The sequence below is a fragment of the Piliocolobus tephrosceles genome, chromosome 11 (assembly GCF_002776525.5).
Source record: "Piliocolobus tephrosceles isolate RC106 chromosome 11, ASM277652v3, whole genome shotgun sequence".
NCBI classification, from domain to species: Eukaryota; Metazoa; Chordata; class Mammalia; order Primates; family Cercopithecidae; genus Piliocolobus; species Piliocolobus tephrosceles.
In genome coordinates, this window is record NC_045444.1 from 43,290,843 (window position 1) to 43,315,504 (window position 24,662).

General features: G+C 35.8%; 1 protein-coding gene across 2 annotated transcripts in view; it reads right to left on the reverse strand.

Moving 5' to 3' along the window:
* The window catches only part of ACVR1C (activin A receptor type 1C), a 93,260-nt gene that overhangs the window by 48,486 nt on the left and 20,112 nt on the right, over positions 1 to 24,662 (reverse strand). For both annotated transcript variants that reach the window (XM_023217411.2, XM_023217410.2), the window contains exon 2: positions 2,078 to 2,308. In XM_023217411.2, coding sequence (XP_023073179.1) covers positions 2,078 to 2,308 — 231 coding nt within the window. The remainder of the gene's footprint in view (positions 1 to 2,077; positions 2,309 to 24,662) is intronic.

Below are 24,662 nucleotides of genomic sequence, written 5' to 3' on the forward strand. Positions count from 1 at the left end.
GAACATTTTGAGGTAATGGAGATGTGGTGGTGGTTACAAGAGCATATGTATGTGTCTAAACTCATCAAACTATATAGTTAAAATGTGTGCATTTTAAATGATAAAGGTTTGAGATGATGAATATACTAATTACCCAGATCTAATCACCCACTGTCCTCCCACTGTTCATCACACACATTCTCAATAAAGAAACTATTTTTTGTAAATAAATAAATAAATAAATAATAAAACATGCGCATTTTATTATGCCTAAATTAGACCTTAATAAAGTTGATTTTTGAAAAAGAAAGACTGGTTACTGATTAACTTAAGGGTAGAACATATAGACCTGTCAGTACTTTGGCAGAGCTTACAGCTGGGTTGGGAAGGACCTACATTCTAGCTGCATTGAGTACATTTGATTTGCCCAATTGCATATGAGACATCTTGCCCTCTAATAACTTTTGTTGTAGTCAAAGAATATAGTCTTGAGGATCATTCACTATTGGGAAGACACATTACAAGTCACTGCCACAGCTAATGAGGACATTCTTTTTTACCCCTAAAATCCTTTGTATTTGGCTATGGAGAAGACCATCAAACGTAAGGAACCTTCACTTTAGGGTGTCTCTGGTGCACAGATAAACTGGGAGATAAAATGTAAGGAAACAAGTGCCCATAATAGATCCCAGATCACTACCAAAGCAAGGAAGTCTATGGAATCTGAGATAGAAAGAATAAATATGGTCTAAAATCCATGACTGCAAGTAGCGTTCAGGGATGAAATATGCCAAGTATAACTTTTGAGGTTGCAATATACATGATAATGCTTTACAACAGTGTTTCCAAGGATTGGGGCAAGTACTAGTGGTGGTACATGGAATTACTTTAAGAGTTTTTCTGAGACGACTTGGGATGGCAAACAAACATGATATTAAATAACACTGAGTCATATTATGATTCCTTCTCTTATTCTCTTAGTTTTTTTGGATTCTGTAACAAAAAGTCACATTTCCTGCTAATACGTCTTATTCTTCTTTCTTCTCTCTTTTAAAAAGGAGAAAATGCAAATACCTAACTGAAATGCAGGAGCATTGTTTCTTTGTTTACATAGTTATCTTCTATTTAGGGCAAGTTTTTACATTTGTGATAGTGATACTATATTTTATACAATAAATGTTTTTCAATTAAAAGGTGGTTAGCTTATTTTAAAAACAGGTAAAAAGCACTTTAGTGGTATACTGATATGATGACATATGAACACCTGAGCTTGGATAACATTGCCTTAAAATGTTAATTTGTAAGGAAGTATGTGTATCTCTGTATAGATACAACTATATTGATAATCATTAAATTATTGTTATATTAAAAATATTAAAGAAATTCAATATCAGGACTATTTTCACATCATAAACTAGTTTTAAATTCAGAATTACATGCCCCTTAATGTCTTCCAAAGTTTCAGATCCCAGTTACTGATAAAGGGCCAGATTAGGATTTTTAGCATCTTATAAATTGGGGTAAAGCACTGTATAATTGGATGAAAGGCGGAAAAATATCTGAACAATGATGAAGGGTCAAATTCCACTCTGACTCTATCTCTCTGGGGTGTGCTCTCACTTGAATGTGGGTAGATGGAAAAGACATGCAGAGGATGCTCCTGAAAAAAAGATTCTGTCCCCAGAAAAGTTGGCAATCTGCTATTTTTAGTTATGCTCTTTTTCTTCTCAGTATATTTCTCAATGTCTTTTACACGTGATCTTAGCCAAAAGGCCGAGAAGCGATCTCAATTTCTTTTTTAAAAATCCAAAAAAATTTACATTTGACTTTAGGTCCATTAATCATTTCAAAAATACATCACGTGGACAAATTTCTTCAAAATTGTTATGTTGTTGTCAATGTTTTGACAATGATGTGCAATTTTTTAAAAACTCAACCTCAGCTAGACTCTAGAGAATTTTACCAGCCAAAATCAAAAACAGAACTGTAAAACAGATTTTCTTATTTAAAGAAACATAAGACAGTTTGATTCCTACCATTTCTTATAGTTTCCCAAGAGTAAAGTTAAATTTGGAATGAAGAAAGATAAACCCCTTACCTGTTGGAAGGTGTAGTGTTATGTTGTTGCAAAAATCTGTGAAGCAGCATTCGGTTTTGGTAACATTGTTGGAACTATGACAGAAGACTTGAGCATTCAGTTCTGGAAGGGAGACACAGGATTTGATCACCTGTTCTTTTCCATTGGTTAGCATGACTGATGCCCAACATGCTCCTTCTGTTTGGCAGGTAAAGTTTGAAGAATCACACAAAAGACATACACACTTCAGTCCTGGAAAGAGTAAGGCAAAAAGATTTAAAATACAAAAGACATCATGCTACTTTACTTGATAATACCTCAGAATATAAATTCAATCTTAATGAAAATGGAAAAAGGGTTTAAATAAAAACACTTGCTAAACACATGCTAAGCTCTTACTCCCTCTCCATCATGTATTTCACTAAACATCCTGTCCAATTATCATTTACTATTGCTAATATTTTTGTGATTTATTCAGTTGCTACTATATTTAAAGCATTTTCCCATACATGCTCTAAATACCCCCTTATTAAGTTCAATCAGCTCATTCCTAAATCAATAGCTCCTAGGAAATGCTAGGAATCAGTATCACAGCAACCAAAAGGAGCTGTCCAGCAACATTCACAGAACATCAAAGTGGGGTTATGGCAGCTGTGTAACCAAACAGTTCAGTGTGTTCTGTTCATTTGCCCTCCTTCCTTTAAACTTTTAAGCAAATGTGCTAAACGCAAAGCTAACCATAGACATTTATGTCTCTAAAAAATAGTTGTGACACTTTATATTTATTTTCTGTGATACTTTAACACAATTGTTATTGTCATAGTTCCTTTAAGACATTGGTGAGCCACTATATTTCCCCTCTTCACTAAAGAACATATATTAGAATGAATCATTTGAACAGACATCATGACTTTCAGGTAATTTTCTTTAATTCATACATCCAGTCCATAAAGTAAGGCACACCAATAACAGAATTTAGAATATCTATACCAATACAACTGTGAAAAATTACACTTTGTTAAACTAATCTGTTCACTGTCTACACCTCTCCAACATTCTCCACTTATTACACACACACACACACACACACACACACACACAGTCACCACTAAGTCACATGTCCAAAGCGGTGCCTATTTATGTTTTGATGTAAAATATTCATCAGCATGAAGCATCTAGTGGTTGTGAGTTATTTATTCAAATTTTATTTAAATATATTGTTTCTAAATAGCATAATACTAAATAAGCTTTGTATTACTGTTTTAAAATTCTTTAAATTTCAATAGCTTTAGGAGTACAAGTTGTTTTGGGTTACATGGGTGAACTGTATAATGACGAAGTCTCAGCTTTCAGTGTACCCATCACCCGAATAGTGTACATTGTTCTCAACAGATAATTTTTCATTCCTAAACTCCCCCCCACCCTCCCTCACCTCCTGAGTCTCCAATATCCTTTACGTCTCCCTGTTTGTCTTTGCATACTCATAGCTTAGCTCCCTCTTATTAGTGAGGACATGCAGTATTTTGTTTTCTGCTTTTGAGTTACTTCACTTAGGATAATGGCCTCCAGTTCCATCAAAAGTCACTGCAAAAGACATTATTTCATTCTTTTTTATGACTGAGTTGTAGTCTATGGTATATATACACACACACACAAACATACACACCATATATATGTGTGTGTATATATATACGAGTGTGCATATATACGTGTGTGCATATATATATGTGTGTGCATATATATATATGCACATACACACACACACCATATGTTTTTATTCATTTATCGGTTGATGGGCACTTACGTTGATGCTGTATCTTTGCAATGTGAACTGTGCTGAAATAAACATACACGTGCAGGTATCTTTTTGATAACCCAATAGTGGGATTGCTGGATCAAATGGCAGTTCCATTTTTAGTTCTTTGAGAACTCTCCATACCGTTTTTCATAGACATTGTAATAATTTAAATTCCCATCAGCAGGGTATAAGCATTTGCTTTTCACCATATCCACACCAACATCTGTTGTTTTTTGACTTTTTAATGGTGACCATTCTGGCTGGGGTAAGCTGATATCTCACTGTTATTTTAATTTGCATTTCCCTGGTGATTAGCGGTGTTGAACATTTTTTCATATATTTGTTAGCCATTTGTATGTCTTCTTTTGAGAAGTGTTTGCTCATGTCATTTGCCCACTTTTTAATGGGATTATTTGCTTTTTCCTTGCTGATTCTCTTGAGTTCCTTGTAGATTCTGGATACATCCTTCTTTGGATGTATACTTTGCAAATATTTTCTGCCATTCTATAGGTTATCTGTTTAGTCTATTATTTCTTTGTGCAGAGATATAGATGACACAAACAAATGGAAATAACATCCATGCTCATAGATTGGAAGAATCAATATTGTGAAAATGACCATGCTGCCCAAAGCATTCTACAGATTGTGCAATTCCTATCAAAATACATCATTTTTCGCAGAATTAGAAAAAAAATCCTAAAATTTTTATGGAATCAAAAAAGAGCCTGAATAGCCAAAGTAATCTTAAGCAAAAAGCACAAATCTGGAAGCATCACATTACCCAACTTCAAATTATACTATAAATACAGGGCTACAGTAACCAAAATGGCATGGTACTGGTATAAAAGTAGACACATAGACCAATGAAACAGATTAGAGAATCCAGAAATAAAGCTACATACTTACAACCAACTGATCTCCGACAAAGCACACAAAAACACACACTGGGGAAAGGATACTCTATTCAATAAACGGTGCTTGGAAAAGTGGAGAGGTACGCGTAGAAGAAAGAAACTGGATCCTCCTCTCACATTATACAAAAATTAACTCAAGATGAATTAAAGACTTAACTCTAAGCCCTAAAACAAGAAAAATTCTAGCAGAAAACGTACAAAGACAAACTATTCTCAACATTCCCTAGGTAAAACATTTATGACTAAGACCCTAAAAGCAAATGCAACAAAAACAAAAATAAATAAATATATTATTAATGTAATGAACTTTTCGTTAAATCACAACTGTCCTCCCATAATTATCTAAATGTCCAAATTTTTACCATATAATCATTGTTAGTAAATTAAAGTCTTTAAATTGCTAATCGCTCAAATGGGAGTTGATTTTACACTTGTAAAATATTTGATACATAAATGACAACTTTTACTTAACTTCAAATACCAATTTGGGAGCAAAAATGGGTAGTATTCCTATATAACTGAATATTTAACAAAGAACAAATTCTATATCAATCATATAGAAATTATTCTCTTCTATCAATAATTTTTCTTAACTGATGAAGCATCATTTCTAAAAACATTTTTAATACTGGTATCCTAAGGGAAATACAATCCTAAAATAAAATACTGTTTTGTTATCAACATTGAACCAAGCATAACAGCTCACTTTCCTATTTATTCCAGTGGTGACCAACATTAATAAATATACTTTGTCAACAATATTTATGTGATACAGAAGAACCATATATTCTAACTTGATTGGGATTCTATAGAGCTATATAGATAAAATCTAGTGCTTTAGAATATGTTTCACGGCACTTTCCTTGCAAAAAGAGAACTCATGGGCAACCATTCATCTAGGTTTCTACTGAAAATGAAATCTTTCTAGCATTCTCCAGTTCCAGTCTTAGGAATTTGATTATACTAGCCTTGCAATCTTAGGCATTACTTTGTCTCCTGTACCTCCATTTTCTTATATGAAAGGCAGGACTAATAATAATATATCTCCTCATAACGTTGTTGTGGAGCATAAATTAGTTAACCTATGTAAAGCCCTTAGACAAATCTCTGGCACATAGGAAATACTATATAAAGACTTAGGGACTATCTTTCCTACTACTGAAGGAGGTAAAGCCAGTTGCCTTATGCAAACAAGCAAAACAATCAAAATACATTTGTAACACATAAAGGAATAGCCAAATGAACTAGGGTGCAGAGACCATTTAAAAACCATAATAAAGAAATGCATCTCTTTCTGCTCTGTCAAGAGGGATTTGACTGCTCTTCTTCTTTTAATGACCCAGACTAGATTCTAGATGGTCACACAGCAGGTAGTATCTGGCGATGGTCCAGCCAAAGAATTCAGGAAAAGACAAAAGTCCCAGCCCTCACTCTGTCACTAACTTGCTGATTGACTTCGGAGAAGACATTTAACCTTACAGAGTCTCAATGTTGTTCTCTGAAAATAGAAAACGAACAGCATAGGGAAAGTGGGTCCAAAATTCTTTAACTCTTATATAACACCAATATTTTATGACCATACTTATTTACACCTTATGGAAATCTACAATTACAAAATAGGAAAACTCATTTAATGTTAAGAAACTTGCTGAACTATGGTTATTCTTCACTTTCATATTTTAAGGGGCTAAAGGTAGGAAAAAGAGTAACTCTTCCAACACACAATCTCAAACCATTTGTCACTAGACATTTCATCAGAATCTCCTTGGACGCTCTATTTCCAAGAGAAGTTTAGCAACTGACACAACCAACTAAGGAATATGAATCCGCTGAGTTAAGACAAACATAAAGCACTCAACAATTAAATATATGTTAGTTTCACATGCATTCATCATCTCATATAATCCCACTGCAACTGTGGGAGTTAGTTGTCACTATCTCCATTTCATACATAACAAAATAAGGCTGAAAAAGCTAAAGTGACTGACTTATGTAACAGTCTCTGGACTAGTCAAGCAATGGTACCATTTTTTAACGACACCTTACTCATGAAAGGTGCCATAAAAAAAAAAAAATGGGTATGTGAACAATTCTCCCATCCCACAATTTCTAGCAATTGTGAATAAAATAGAATTCTAATACAGCAGAAAGAAGCTGTTAACGAATTAACAATTGAAAACTAGGATTCTGATCGGTATTATCCTAATAGCCCTTAAAACACAGTTGGTATTTTTGAAATGAATTTTACCTACCTATTTTCTGAGGGGACATGCAGTCAAATAAAATTCAGTATCATGTGCCTTGCATCTAAAATAAATAATCTCACCTTACAGCTTTATCTAAATTCTGTATTAAGTAAGGCTCTGAGTACATAATCTGATACTTTCTTTTTGAAGCACTACTGGCTCCTTATAAAAATGATTACATAATAGTTCTTAGCAAGGAATTATGCAGATATTCACTAAATGTTTAACAAGCTATAAAAATTTACTTTGGTTAAAAGTAAAAGGTATAAATCGTAAGAATTATATATACCTAGGTGATATAGTTAAGACAGAAAGTGACACCTTACTTTAAATCTTGCATGATGAAAAACACTGGCAAAATTGAGGATTTGTTAATGATAATGGCTTCAAACATCTGCTAAATGTTCCCATTTATTCCAGTTCAGCTGGCAGTATGATAGGACTGACAGCGAACAAACAGCAAACTAAATAGGACCTAAGATGAATAAGTAACATACAACATACTCAGACTCTCATATTTCATTTCCCACCAGTCCACTATATCACTGCGTTTGACATATAATTCAACTATATTTATATTAACCATCCTCAACATAGAACCTTTGTGCTGCCAATTACAATATAAGTTGCCATTAGTGATTAGACATGATTTTGTATTTTGTCTTTTTCAAAAAAAACTGATGTTCATTGAGTTAATTATACTACAATATTCTGTGACAGAACAAATCTGGTTGTTAGCAGGCAGTAGTCTTGTCTCATGTTTATTTTATACTTTCCCATTACAATGTACTTGAGTCCTATGGAAAGGGACAGCAAATGAGGTTGAAGGAGGAAAACAATTACCCATAATAAGGAGGTTTATTAGATTTTTCACCACAAGGAAGATTGTACTTTGCTTTTGTCTCCTCCTACCCCTTTAATTATCCCCTTTTATCCACTCTGCCAATTCGTCTCTAAAAGGCAAGACATCTGTTACCCACAAGACATCTGTTACCCACATCAACTAAAGGATGTGCACATTCCTAACCAACCAGAAAATAAATATTCATCCATATTTACATGTGATGGCTAGCACACCCTGGTGTCCAGAAATATAAAAACCATCTGACTACAAAAAAGAACCAAATTCGTTGATCTGCATTTATGTGCTATTCTTATTAGAAAGCCAAATATTTATTTGGCAAATACTAGGTGCTTTGAATTAGACAGTATTTTCAATATGTTGGTTACATATTACTATGTTCCCTATGTTTGGGGTCTATATGCTAAAATTAACCAGTGCTTAACATAAACATCTGACATAAACTCTTTCTTCTTTTCCAGACATCAGTTTATTCAGTTTCTCTAGTTTTAGACCAGGCTATGAAACACAAAATATTTTTTTTAATTCAGAAAACCATCTCGGATTTGACCTGCTGAATATGTAATCTTTTCATCATTTGCAGGCTTCTGAGTTAACAAAGGGAACAATTCAAGCTTTTCAGTGTGCTGAATATGAAAAGTACAGCAGCAGGAAAGAAGCCAGGAAAACTAGCACTAGTAAATCTGAAGGAAAGCCAGACAGGGTCAAAGAAAATCAGGCAAAGATCTAGTTTCCTTTTCTATTCCTTGTCAAAATTTTATTTTCTTGTCATGTGGTCATTTCAAAGCATTCGCCTTTCTTAATGGTAAGGAAAAATAGAACAAAAAATGAAAATAGCATTAATAAAGTATGGTCAATATAAATGCAAACTTTTTAGTCAAATGAGCTTTCAATAAAGATTCAGCTGGTAGAAATACTACTTCTCAGGCTGCAACCAAAAAATGCAGAACTCCACAAATAAGGGAAGACACCCATCACAAAGAAAAACTGTTCCTTTGCACAAAGTAGCAATTACGTTCCCCATTAAAAAAGGTTTAGAGCTGAGAAGGAATGAAACCAGCAGGGATTCTGTCCAGGAGAACTGCTTAAACTTCCAGCTGTAGGCCTCAATTTAGTTAGAGTTCAGCACATTGTAAATTATCAGTACTAACCATTTGGAATTTTCTCAGTCCAAAGGCAACATTGATGAAACTCGAGGTTTTAGCTCACCTGACCACCAGCCACCTGAGACTTTAGACAAGTTCCCCAATCTCTCCAGATCTTATCTTCCTCACTTGTAAAATGAGGAGGTCAAGAAGCAGGCTAGAAGACTTCTAAAGACCCCTGCTAAAGTTCTATAGTCCTCTGCTACTCTGAATTTGTGTCACAGTTCTCAATATAAGTGACTTAAGGATTACCTATGATAGATGAAAAGAGAGAGCTGGGGTTAAGGATGTGAACAGGATTGGTCTGTGCCCCCCAAATTCACATGCCGTTATTTTAGAGGGTGAGAGAATTCTACTGGTTTCTAAATCAGCAAAACTTCTCCAATTAATATTAAAGATTGTTTATCTTGTACTATATATATTACACAAGAATTGAATGTTCTTTCCAATATCAGCGTGAAATTTGGGGGTGATGGGGGGAAAGTGATGGAGGCCTGAAAATGTTCTTAGCCTCTCTGAGTTATGTGAGACATCTAGAGACTGTTGCTGAGTCCCTCAATCTTAGTATCCACAGGATCACAGAAACGGTATGCAAGACCAAAAGCAACTCAAAAGAGCACCACACTTCAGCAATCTGAATACTCTACATTCTACTAAGTAGATATGAAAACGTTTCCCAAAAATATTTCAATGGCTGACAGCACTTAGAGCTTAAAACTGACTAGAATGATGTTATTTATTTACTTATTGCCTCAAAACTTTGAATACATATGGAAAGGACATGTATGATGGCACAATGTCACAAAGCTTTTAGTGCAATTTTAAAATTTGACGGGAAAATTTCTATTTAACATTTTTGCTTATCAGCGTGGTGATTAACTGAAAGTTTCACCTTTCAAAGAACGCTTTTTCCAGAAATACCATTAATAACCTTCGCTGCTAAGCTCCTCCAGTGTGGGACAATTAGTAATCAACCATAAAGGGATACAACATAATCAAAATGGTTCATGACAAAATTATTTGTGTGGATTCTCTTAAAACATCCCTTTGAAAGGATGAAAATGCAGGATTCTTAGATAGGAAGATGGCAGCCTTCTCCTTCCTGCCTTTGGAAGTCAAGGCATGAGTGGGCAACAGGCTAGCAGGGGTGGCAGTTGGTGATAACTGCTCTTGGGTATATAGCAGTGTCTCCAAGGCTTAATCTTTGTTTCCTTAAGGAGGATACAGCCTATCTGGAGTCCTCTGGCCCAGTTTAGACTTTGCAGCCATGTAGGGGAAAAAACAGACCCTACTTGAAGGGTCAAAGAAAAGAGTATTCCCAATCACAGGACACGTTTCCTCTGCCAGTCCTCACATATAATTCTTGCTTGGTTTGAAAGGTTATTTTCTTACCCCGGCAGCCTAAATGGTTCCTCATCAAACTGTTCCCCAGTAGTTGGGGTTTCTTAATCTACTGTCTTCTGCTTAGGAGAATATTGGTGTTTAATGGATTCCAATTACATTTAGAATAAAGCAAAATCTACAATCATTATCATGACCTGATAGGCTAATAGTCTGGGTTCATACCCCTCCTCCAACCTCATCTCTCATAACTCAGCCTGCCGGAGCACTTGTCTCCTTTTCGCAGCTGTGATATAACAAGTTTCCCACCTCATGGCCTTTACTCATCTTGTTCCCTTGGCCTGTAGTGCTCTCCCCTTTCTTCTCATTCGCCAGGTCTTAGCTCAAATGTCACCACCTCAGAGAAATCTTCAGTGACTACCCTTGCTCAAGGATCTGCTTCCCATCCTTCCTGCTACGTATCACAATCTATAATTCGCTTTTTAATTGTATTAGCCCCACTAGAATGAAAATTTCATGAGGGCAGGGTCCTTCTCCTGTTTTATCTACTATCACTTCCCCAACATTTAGAATAGGGTCTGGCAGTGTGGTAAAATTCAATAAAGATGTATTGAATTACAAATTGCAGAAAACTGCAAAGTACAGAAGAAATTTTTGTCCATGCTATTTATCTCTTGGATGAATTTTAAAGTTTCTTCTCAGTTTGAAAGAGGTTTTTATAAAGATAGAATAGAATAGAATAGAATAGAATAGAATAGAATAGAATAGAACAGAACAGAATAGAAACAGATATAGAATAGACATAGAAATCCTTTGTCATATGTGTTACATATAGCTTTTCCCACTTTCATATGTATTTGCTTTTTCCCTAACACATTACCTTCATTATTTAGGGGGTAGGGGGCGGAAAGATACTTACCCCTTGTTAAAAAGAAGTCAAGTACTACACATAAAGATGGAAGTAAAATAAAATACATCACCCTTAATCCCAAATCCCCCAAACCACTACTGTATACAACCTCTCCAAATATTACTTTGTGGAGTTTCACACTAGATATGCATAGTGATGTTCTCATTAAAATCCTAATAACATGATAGACATAAACTGTGTCTATCAATATTTTACTCTGCAATTTATTTTGCTTTAAAGCTTAGAAAATCTCCCATCCAGATATTTTCTAGTCAATATTTTCTTCCAGTTTCTGATCTGTTTCTTAGACACTTAAATATATATGCAATTTTGATATGGATCATCCAAACCATAGATAATATACAAATCTCCTTGACAGTAGTAAGTGAATTGCTTTATGGCAAGTCTTTAGATAAATTTTTAAAATCATTATTTAAAGAGTACTTTACTATATGCCAAACTCTTTGGCAAAGAGTCAAGGCAGGGAGGGAGGGAGAGAGGAGAGAGAAAAGGCATGCACTAAAGCAACTTGACCGTGTAAGTTAAAGGATGTTAGGACAGTGTGGTAAACTGAGCCAGGGACACATGTAGGAGCTGTGAGCTGCGTTGGGACACAGAGGTGAAGCACTACTGAATCCGGCTGGTGCTGGGGTAAGAGATAGGGGCAGGGGCGGGAAGGTTTCTTGGAGGTGAATGTTGAGAAGCACACCTGTTCACCCTTCCTGCCGTTCGGAGGACGAGTCCCAGACCATCCTCTCAGTAGTCCTCCAAGACCGTCCAGAGAGCACCCACCAGCCTGAGGAAACCGCTGCAGTCCCCCTCAACCAGGCAGTGTGGAAATACCTCCTGCTGCGAGGCCGCACCGCATGGACACTAACTGCCCCCACTTTGTCAACGGGTTTGGTAACACTCACTGCCCCGATGGAACTCCATTCCCGGTCCCCAGCCCGCTCCCCACCCCAACAATGACCTTGGCACCCCGACCCGCCCCCGCGGAGCTCCCCTTGCCTGGACTTGCAGGTTGGAGCTCGGAGCCCTCCCCCAGAGCAGCGGTCAGGGGCTTCCGCCTCCCCTTCGTCTGATGAATTTGCGAAGGGGCACCCTGGGGTCGCCGGGAAGCCCTAGCTGTCCACTGGACCTTGGTGCAGCGAATTCCGCCCCGACGACAGCTCCCGCGGGGCTCAGCCACCTGCCCGAGGGCAGCGCTACGTGCTCCGACGGCTTCCCGGCGCACCAGGGTACCATCTAGTGGCAGCAGAGGCAGGACGCAGGCTATTTTTTACAGAATGACCTCCACTCCGGATTAGCATTCCTCAAGCATTTTTAAAACCTGTGTGTCTTTAAAATAATCACAAAATGTCACACTCTCGATTTTCTGTTATTTGAAATTTTAAAATAAAATGCCTTGTCTAGAAGCAAATCAATGCAGTGATGATTTGATGACACTTTTTCATTTGGAAATAGTGGCCCTCCACTCTCCAGCACCCTTGAAGATCACTATTTTAGCCTGGGAGGATTTGCTAGACCCGTATATATTGAGAGAAATCTCTTGTTTGAACCAAAAGATTCCACCTATCCAAATATCGCCAGTGAAGTCTTTCCAAATTGTAAGAAGAAATGAGAAACTGATAAGCCCTTAATGTGTATTATAATTTGCATATTCTTGGAAGGCCGAGATGGGCGGATCACGAGGTCAAAAGACCAGACCATCCTGGCTAACACGGTGAAACCAGGTCTCTACTAAAAATACAAAAAATTAGCCAGGCATGGTGGCGGGTGCCTGTAGTGCCAGCTACTCGGGAGGCTGAGGCAGGAGAATGGCGTGAACCCGGGAGGCAGAGCTTGCAGTGAGCCCAGATTGCGCCACTGAACTCCAGCCTGGGCGACAGAGCGAGACTCTGTCTCAAATAATAATAATAATAATAATAATAATAACAACAACAACAACAATAATAATAATTTGCATATTCACGTAGGTCCTGTTGGTCTTATAGCTGTTATATTTACGCTCACATAAAATCATACCTGATAATGGTGGTTACCAGATTTGGAAATTTCACTGACCAGTAAAATTTCAAAAATAATTTGGGGACCCAACCAAGGGTTACATCAAATTTTTGTGTTGTCAAGGAAGAACACTGAAAAAAAAAAAGGGTGGTTCATGCCTGTAATCCCAGCACTTTGGGAGGCTGAAGCGGGCAGATCATGAGGTCAGGAGATCGAGACCATCCTGGCTAACATGGTGAAACCCCATCTCTACTAAAAATACAAAAAATTAGCCGGGCATGGTGGTGGGCGCCTGTAGTCCCAACTACTCGGGAGGCTGAGGCAGGAGAATGGCGTGAACCCAAGAGGCAGAGCTTGCAGTGAGCCAACACTGTACCACTGCACTCCAGCCTGGGCAACAGAGCGAGACTCCATCTAAAAAAAAAAAAAAAAAAAAAAGAATCCTCTATTACCATCATTTCAAAAAAGAAGTCAATTCACAAGATTTAATCATTTCACACTGTATACACATCAAAACAACACACTATACTTCACAAGTATATACAATTATGATTTAATTAAAATATTTATTAAAGAAAAAATAAAATAGCTCACATTAAAAAAAGAAAAAAGAGCATTATAATATCAATTAAGAAAGTAAAGACATAAATTCCAGAATTAAGGTCTGACTTTACCAAAATCAAGGATATCTTTTAAAAAGTTTCAAATGTGGATAAATATAATTGCATTTTATAATGTTACATTTCTTTTATTTCTTTTAATGGTCTTTTTTTTTTTTTTAGATGGAGTCTCACTCTGTCATCCATGCTGGAGTACAGTGGCACAACCTCGCCTCACTGGAACCTCCACCTCCTGGTTTCAAGTGATTCTCCTGCCTCAGCCTTCCGAGTAGCTGGGATTACAGGCGCTCACCACCAAGCTCGGCTAATTTTGTATTTTTAGTAGAGGTAGGGTTTCCACCATGTTGGCCAGGCTGGTCTTGAACTCCTGACCTCAAATGATCCATCCATCTCGGCCTCCCAAAGTGCTGGGACTGCAGGCGTGAGTCATCCGCCCAGCTTTAAAAGCCTTTTCTAATAAAAGTTATTAATCTGGGGGTTGACTGCATCAGAAAGTGGAGCTGATGTCCAACCTGTTATTATTCCAACCTATTGTGCTCACAATGAATGGCCATACTCCACATGGAAATGCTGTCTCAAGTGGAAGGGGCAATTTTCTGTAGTGCTATTTTTACTCAATATGGAATATTCTGGAAACTGAAAAAAGCTGAATAGTCCGGGCACAGTGGCTCATGCCTGTAATCCCAGCACTTTGGGAGGCCAAGGCAGGCGGATCACGAGGTCAGGAGACTGAGACCATCCTGGCTAACACAGTGAAACCCCGTCTCTACTAAAATTACAAAAAATTAGCCGGGTGTGGTGGCGGGTGCCTGTAGTTCCAGCTACTCAGGAGGCTAAGACAGGAGAATGGCGTGAACCCGAACCCGAGAGGCAGAGCTTGCAGTGAGCCGAGATGGCGCCACTGCACCACTCCAGCCTGAGTTCAAAAAAAAAAAAAAAAAAAAAAAAGCTGAATAATAATAGCCACCCACTCCGAGCAACAGAGAAAGCTAATAATGGCCAACCAGGTGTCTAGCTAACAAGGCACATCTCTGCCCAGGGAACAGGGCTGCAGAGCTTTCCTGGCTCAACAAACTCACTCTAGATAGATGTGCACCTACCAGAAATTCACTTGGCAATGCCTCCATCAGTACTGGAGCACAAATCTTAACAGTGTATTTGATCAGCCTGCACACGTTAGTCTATTTTACAGAACTTGGAAGATAGTATGCATTTTTTGAATTAGTACAGTCTTGTGTTCAATATATTGCTTGTCAAATCCATGATTTACTTGATGATTAACTCCTGATCAAGAATACACCATACACTTTTAACACTGTTTCCACAGGAAATGATTACCAATTATAATCAACTCCTGAAGGATACTATTTCCAGCAATATCTTGCAGTGATAAGCAGGGATTGCTACTCTGTAGCATGGAGAAGTGAACCTGTGTAAAAAAAAAAAAAAAAAAAAAACCACAGGATCCCTAATCCAGTCCAGGGCATTTATGGAACAAGTTAGGAGACTTGGGATTCTAATCCTAGTTCTAGTAATATGGCCTCTGGGTCTTACGTGTTCAACTGATCTGTTTAAGAAAGAATTCAATTAAATGATCTCTAATGTGCCTTTCAATTGTAACATTCTATAACCCTAAAAGCAGAAGCCATCAATGGCCACCATCCAGTATCAGAAAGAACAATAGGACTGTCAGCATACCAGAAAACCAAGTTGTTGCCCTAGAATCACAGTTAGGGAAGAAAACTGTTCAGGAGAATAATGTATTCTGATAAAGACTGACATGAATAATCAGAGTTCATATTTTGAAAGTCTGTTCAGTCAGTGAGATCTAGTTTTGTGTTTTCAAACTCTATTAAAGTGGAGAAGATAGAAACCAAATGAGAGAAGAGCAGAGTTCAGTGATGAAAGGAATATATGGCATACTCAATGTATTTGGGAAATATGCCATGAAATGCAAAAAAACAATTAACCACAAAAAATATTAAGTTCCAAACTAAATGCTAAGAAAGATCTGACTTGTTAAGCAGAAGCAACTAAAAGTAACCAGTAAGTAATCAACAATTAATAGTCATATTATGCAGTTACAAGATTGAAGAGACTGAAAAACAGAACTGTCTGTCTAAAGTTTAGAATGAATGTAGCAAAGAAAATTGAAAAGGTAAAGTCCTCAAGGGTTCTCAGGGGCTCACTCGTCAGAAATTTTTACCACAATCCACAGCTGCATATTTATATATGATCAGATATGGTAAAGAATAGATAATTCTCACTAGAAATAAAAGGAAACTATCCTAAGAAGCTGATCTAGCTAAAAAATAGAGTGGCAAGCTCAAAGTTGAAAAAGGAAGAGGAGGACAAGTAATTTGGAAGGATCTTTTTGTTTCATTAAGGCTGATCCTAGCTGAGCATCTTTCCAACATTGACCACGAGGCTCAAAAGTTTAGCCTGGATAATATGAAGAACTCATATACTGTGCAAACATAAAAAGGGCAGCATCACCTACCACTCCCTTCAAAGAAGATGGGTGGGAAAGGGAGCTGATGAATGGGGAGCACATTTTAAAAATCCATAATGCTTTTTAAAAATATAATTCTTAGACTTCTAGGAATTATCATAACTATTTCAGAAGGTAGGTTACTGGCCAGGCGCGGTGGCTTGCACCTGTAATTCCAGCACTTTGGAAGGCTGAGGCGGGTGGATCACTTGAGGTCAGGAGTTCGCGACCAGCCTAGCCAACATGGTGAAACCCCATCTCTACTAAAAATATAAAATTAGCCAGGTATGGTGGTAGGCTCCTGTAATCCCAGTTACTCAGGAGGCTGAGGCACGAGAATCACTTGAACCCGGGAGGCAGAGGTTGCAGTGAGCCGAGATTGCACCACTGCACTCCAGCCTGGGTGATAAAAAATGACAGTCTCAAAAAATAAAAATAAAAATAAACTAAAAAAAGAAGGTAGGTTACCTGGCTTCTCCTGGTTCCTTTTATCTATCAAGATACTGTTAAGTAATGTAATTGCCTGTTGCTCTTTTGCAGCTGCCCAAATATATTTCAAGACATAAAAGTATAAAAGTGAGAAAACATAAGAAAGAAGTTATAGGACCTCCAAAAAGTCTCAAAAAATTCATATTAGCCAGAAGAAAAGGAAAGTCTAAGGTAGGTCATCTAAGTCTTGCTGCTTCTTTTATAGTGATATAAAACAAAACAAAACAAAACAAAAACTATAGTAAAGAAACAAACGAAAACTTTGTTTGTAGCTGTGTCTGTGTTTAACATTGTTGGAATTCAGCTAGGTGCAGTAAAAAAGATCCTGCACTTTGGAAGATGCCTATCTGTAGTTCTAATCCTGAGTCACCCCTAACCCTGCTGTGCAGCCTGAGAGGTTACCACACCTCTCTAAATCTGTCCATGCACTGATGAAGTAGGGATAATAATTCCTATCTCACAGATTATGAAAATTCTAAAAACAGATATTCTAGATAACACATTTAACACACCACAGATGTTAAAAAAAAAAAAAAAGGAAAAAGGAAAAAAAAGAACACCCAAAAATTAAGCTCCTGCTATTACAAGTTATGGGCTATTCAGAGCTCAACATTTAAGGCACAAACCACACTCCTTAAAAATAGCTTTCAGTGTTTCTCACAACTTTCTGGTTCTGATTAACGTTTTCCTTGGTAGTGACACTGCCACACTAAGGTGATAAAATCAGCAGCTCCAAATCAAGATAGACATTTTTGTTAAAATAAAAAAAAAAATGGTATCCATACATAATGAACGGGTAGATGTATCTGGAACATTAACTCCCATATTGGTTACTACACTAATTTTTCCTTTTCAATCAATTATTTCTTGGGCCTGATAATTTCAACAGAAAAATGAACAAAGTAGATGAACAGAGAAAGAAAAGCTATCAATAAACATGAAAAGTTTAAATCTCACTAATAATCAAAACAGAAAATTAATGCAAAGACATAACTTTCACTTGCCAAATTAGAAACGATGTTGTAAGTTATAACACCCAGAAATGGTTGGGGGGTTGGTCAATGAAATTTCATCTTCATACACAGTTGGTAGAGTATCAGTTGGTACAAACTCTTAGATGTACAATCTGAAATATTTATCTCAAGTCCTAAAAATATTTATGATATTTGTGGTTGTATTTCTACTTCTACATGAAATAAACACAAAAGTTTCTTTAAACCTTCCATTACAGAGCTATTATTCACTAAAGTAAAAAACAGAAATAGACTAAACACCCCCAAATCAAGTAATATCCTCCTTTTTAGTAATATTGAGATTGGAACTTGCTCACTATAAATATGAAAAGTAAAATAATTAAACATACAGGATATGTGCTCAATTTTTATACATGCATTGAAATAAATAGAATGAAACACATTCAAATATTAATAGTGGTTATCTCTGAGGTATGGGAATAAAGATGATTTTTACATTTTTCAACACTTTTCCTAATTTCCAATAAAGAATATATTAATATGCTGTAATCAGGGATGAATATTATTTTGTTAAAGTTCACTTCTTGTTCTGTCAAAGTATTTAGTTCACAGGGAGTAGGTAAACATATCATAGAGACATCTTCAGTCAGTTTTTCAGCAAAGGCCTCTAACATAATCCTGATGGTGGGGTCTGGGTAAACACCCGCAGGTTCGACTGCCATACTATACACCATAGCTAAAGAAAATCTGTTTTCAAGTCCAAAAATTGGAATTTGTGGTCTGAAACAGGCGAGCATACTTGAAAGCAGGGCTGTCCCTGGAAATTCAAATACAGCATCATCATAAAATGACTCCCACTCTACATGGAAATTTACCTGATCTCTGGGACATAAATAAGACTAGCCTAGTTTGATGATCTTTCCATAACTTTTCCTCTTACCTTTTAATTGTTGAGAGAGGGTTACAACAGACACAGTGACTTTCCCTGACTGAAGAAGATAATCAAGAAAATGCTGACTGCCCACTATGTGCATGGCACTGTACTCAACAAGGGGTACCTCTAATCTGACTCAGCAAAGTAGGTTTGTTAACACATTAATGAGCCTCTGTAGAAACAGCAGATGCAAGCAAAATTCTCCATAAGCAAGCTTAATTCTATAGTAAAGCGAGAAAAGGAGCCCAAGTAGCCCATAAGTGTTCACCTGTAGGTGACAAATGACCTTTCAAGTCTAACCAAGTGCTTTCACCTAAAAGAACAGGTGAGCAAATGTTGCATTTACAATGAGCTTTATCTGTGTATGGACAATGTCCCTGACTGCAATTTCCTTTGCTAAGAGAAGAAATCACTATTCCATGTTAACAAATTAAACATAACCTAATTTATCCTACTTTGGTTTCATTTCTATCTACTTAATACCATTTTGCAGAATGATGATTACACAGACAAAAAACATTTTAATATGTACAGAAATTCCTTACTTTCAAAGAAGTTATAAAACATGGGTAAATTTTAATTATGTATAATTTTAAAATATTTCTATTTAATTAATGTTATAAGTGTACATGGCAAAAAAAAATAGTATAGGAAGAATTTAAAAGAAAAGCATCTATCTAGTGACCCACATCTCCCCACTCTCACTTCCCAGAGGTACCCACTTTTAACTATTGTTGCCATTATTTAGGACATTATGTTAGGACATTAATTCTAAAAATATATCTGATTAACCAATTTGAAACATAATCTGCTGACTTCCTGATCTATGACTTCTTAGTTTATCTATAGGCTCTCCAATTTGGGGAGGAGAGCCAGGTTTATTGAGCTGTAATTTACATACAGCAATTATTACAGTAACTATTTTAGTATAGTTGTATGAGTTTTGACAACTACAGTTCCATAATCCCTCCTGCCAAACTTATACTACTTTTCAGACAATTTCTCTCTCTGTCCCAACTGCTGGCAAGAAGTGATATTTTCTGTTCCTATACTTTTGCCTTCTTCAGAATGTCAAACAAAGGCAGTCTTTTGAGTCTGGCTTTTTGCATTTGGTTTAAGGCATTTGAGATTTATTCACCATGTTGCATACATCAGTAGCTTTTTTGAATGCATATACAACCGTTTGTTTTTCCATTCATCAGTTAAAGGACATTTGGATTTTTCCCATTTTTCTGGATTAGAAATAAATCTGTAATAAGCATTAATATACTGTTTTTACGTAAAGTAAGTTTTATTTCTCTTTGCTAAATATCTAGGAGTGGGATTACTATTTTGTATAGAAGGTGTACATTTAACTTTACATAGAATTGCCAAAGTGTTTTCCAAAGGACTTGTATCACTTTACATTTCCACCAGTAATGTATGAGAGTTCCAGTTACTTACATATTTCATCCACTTCTTACTGAGTTGTTTCCTTATTATCGAGTTCTGAGTATTCTTTATATTTTTTGGATACAAGTGCTTTATAAGATATGTGCTTTGCAAACATCATTTCCTGGCCTGCATCTTGTCTTCTCATTCTCTTAACAGCATCTTTCAAGGAACAGAAGTTTGTAATTTTGATGAAGTCTAATTTATTCAGTATTTTTCTTTTACAGATCATGCTTTTAGTACCCTCATCTAAGAAATGTTGCCTAACCTAAGATCAAAATGTTTTCTATGTTTTCTTTTAGAAGTTTTCATCGTTTTAGATTTTATTCTTAGGTCCATTTTAGTTAATACTTGTAAACATGCAAGGGATTTTTATTTTTATTTATTTATTTATTTATTTATTTATTTATTTATTTATTTATTTATTTATTTTTGCTTATGAATGTATCCAGTGTAATTTGTTGAAAAGGCTATTCTTTCTCCATTAAATTGCCTTTATAATTTTGTCCAAAAAAATCAATTGACATATATATGTATGTGGGTCTATTTCTGGTTTCTCTATTCTATTCTGTTGATCAATGTGCCTCTCCTTTTGTCAATACCACACTGTCTTAATTATTGTAGATGTATAATGAATCTTGAAATAGGTACTACGAGGATTCCAACTTTGTTCTTGTTTTACAAAATTGACTTGGGTATTCTCATTCCCTTGCCTTTCCCTATAAATTTTAGAATCACCTTGGTGAATTCTACATAAATTCCTGCTGAGATTTTGACTGAAACTTTGCAATCTATGGACCAATTTAGAGAAAATTAATAAATTGACAACACTGAGCAATTGATTCTGTGAACATAGTACAATACGCCCTCAATATCTGCAGGGAATTTGTTCCATGTCTTCTGAGGCTATTGAAATCCATGGATGTTCAAGTCTCTTCTATAAAATGGCATAACATTTGCTTATAACCTATGGACATCCTCCCCTATACTTCATTTTACTTTTATTTAAATATTTATTGATACATAATGTCTTATGAGGTACATATCAGTGTTGGTTACACGCACAGAATGTATAATAGTCAAGTCGGGGTATCTACCACCTTGAGATTTATCATTTCTACGTGTTGGTAACATTTCAAGTCCCCTCTTCTAGTTACTTTGAAATATACAATATATTGTTGGAAAGTACAGTACCCCTAATCTGCTATCAAACATTAGAACTTATTTCCTCTAAATAATTATAGGTTTGCACCCATTAACAAACCCCTCTTCAGTACCCCCTCCCACTTTCCCTCCTTCTCAGCTTTTGGTATCTATCATTCTATTCTCTATGTTCAGGAGAGCAAGTCTTTTAGCTCACACATATGAATGAGAACATATGGTATTTGTCTTTCCATACCTGGCTTATTTCACTTGACAAAATGACCTCCAGTTCCATCATGTTGTTGCAAATAACATGGTTACATTCTGTTTTATGGCTGAACATATTCCATCATGTATGTATATCACATTTTCTTTATCCATTCATCCACTGATGGACACTTAGGCTGATTCCACAATGTAGGTTTTGAGTAGTGCTGTGATAAATATGTGAGTGAAGGTATCCCTTTGATATAGTGATTCATTTCCTTTAGATAAATACCCAGTAGTGGGATTGCTGGATTGAAGAGTAGTTCTCATTTTAGTTTTTTAAGGAATCTCCGTACTGTTTTCCATAGTGATTGTACTAGTTTACATTCCCACCCACAGTGTATAAGAGTTCACTTTTCTCTAGATACTTCGCCAGTATCTGTTGTTTTTTGTCTTTTTACTAATAGCCATTCTAACTGGGATGAGATGATATTTCATGGTGGTTTTGATTTACATTTCCCTGATGATTAGTGATGTTGAGTATTTTTTTCATATACCTGTTGGCCATTTGTATGTCTTCTTTTGAGAAATGTCTATTCCTAATCTTTCCCCATTTTTAATAGGATTATTTGTTTGTTTGTTTGTTTTTACTGTTGAGTTTGGGTTCATTTTATATTCTGGATATTAGTCTCCTGTCAAATAAGAAATTACTAATATTTTCTTTCATTCAACAGGTTGTCTCTTCACTCTGTTGATTGCTTCTTTTGCTATACAGAAGCATTTTTTAGTTTAATATAGTCCCATTTGTCTATTTTTCTTTTTGTTGCTTGTTCTTTCACAGTCTTAGCCATAAAATCCTTGCCAAGACCAATGTCATAAAGTGTTTCCCCTGTGTTTTCTTCTAGTAGTTTTATAGTTTCTGGTTTTACACTTAAATCTGTAATCCATCTTGAGTTGATTTTGTATGTAGTGAGGACTAGGGGTCCAGTTTCATTCTTCTGCATATAATTATCCACTTTTCCCAGCATCATTCATTAAAAAGGGTGTCTTTTCCCCAATGTGTATTCATGGCAGCTTTTTTGAAGATTAGTTGGCTGTAAATACTTGGATTTATTTCTGAGTTCTCTATTCTGTTTCATTGGTCTACGCATCTATTTTTATACCAATACCATGCTGCTTGGTCACTATAGCCTTCCAATATGTTTTGAAGTCAGTTAGGATGATGTCTCCAGCTTTGCTCTTTTTTGCTTAGAATTGTTTTGGTTATCTGGGCTCTTTTTTGGTTCCATATGAATTTTAGGATTCTTTTTTTATATTTCTGTGAAAAATGACATTTGGTCACTATAGCCTTCCAATATGTTTTGAAGGCAGTTAGGATAATGTCTCCAGCTTTGCTCTTTTTGCTTAGAATTGTTTTGGTTATCTGGGCTCTTTTTTGATTCCATATGAATTTTAGGATTTTTTTTCTGTGAAAAATGATATTAGTATTTTGATAGAAATTGTATTGAATCCATAGATACCTTTAGGTAGTACAGTCATTTTAACAATACTAACTCTTCAGATCTATGAGCATGGAATGTCTTTTCATTTGTTCGTGTCCTTTTCAATTTCTTTCATCATTGTTTTCTGGTTTTTCTTGTATAGATGTTTCACATTCTTAGTTAAGTTTGTGTATGTATTTTTGTAGCTATTTTAAATGAGATTGCCTTCCTGATTTTTGCTTAGCTAATTCATTACTGAAGTATATAAATGCTACATATTTTTTAATGTCAGTTTTGTATCTTGCACCTTTACTGAATTGAACAGTTCTAGAAGTTTTTTTGGTGGAGGTTTTTGATTTTTCTAAATATAAGATCATGTCCCCTGCAAAGAGGGATGATTTTATTTCCTCATGTCCAATTTGAATGCCTTTTATTTGTTTCTCTGGTCTGACTGCTCTGGCTGGGTCTTCCAGTACTATGTTGAAAAGGAGTGGTGAGAGTCAGCATTCTTGTCTTGTTCCAGTTCTTAGAGGAAAGGCTTTCAATTTTCCCCATTTAGTATGATATTAGCTGTCGGTTTGTCATATATTACTTTTATTATTTTGAGGTATATGCCTTTTATGCCTAGATTATTGAGAGTTTTTTTATCAAAATGAGTTGCTAAATTTTATCAAATACTTTTTCTGCATCTATTGAAATAATCATATGATCTTTGTTCTTCATTCTGTTGATGTGAAGTATAACATTTATCAATTCGTGTATGTTGAACCATACTTGCATCCTTGACGTAAATCCCACCTGATCATTATCTGTTATCTTTTTGATGTGCTGTTAGATTCAGTTTGTCAGTATTTTGTGAAGAATTTTTGCATCTTTGTTCATCAGAGATATTGGCATGTAGATTTCTTTTTTGGTTGTCTCATTGTCTAGGACTATAAGGGTATTGCTGGCCTTAAAAAATGAGTTTAGGAGAATTTCCTGCTCTTCAATCTTTTTCTAATAGTTTTAGGATAATTGGTATTAGATCTTCTTTATATGTTTGGTAGAATTCCACAGTGAATACATCTAGTCCTGAGCTTTTTCTCGCTAGAAGACTTGTCATTACAATTCAGTCTCACTACTAGTTATTGGTCTGTTCAGGTTTTCTATTTCTTTCTGATTCAATCTTGGTAGGCTGTATGTTTCCAGGAATTTATCCGTTTCCTCTATGTTACTTTATAGTTGTTTTGTTACTTTATAGTTGTTCATAACAGTCTCTGATGGTCTTTTGTATTTTTGTGGTATCAACTATAGTATCTCCTTTTTCACTTCTGATTTTATTTGTGTCTTCTCTCTTTACTTTTTAGTCTAGTTAACAGTTTATATCACTTTTGTTTATCTTTTCAAAGAGCCAATTTTTCATCTCATTGATTCTTTGAATTTTTTTGTTGTTATTTAGTTCATTTAGTTCTGCTGTGATCTTTATTATTTCTTTTCTTCTGGTAATCTGGGGTATGGTTTGCTCTTGAGGTTCATTGAGGTGCCTTGTTAGGTTATTTGAAATCGGGTGTGGTTTATCTAGTGTGGGCATTTATTGCTATAAACTTCTCTATTAGCACTGCTTTTGCTATATC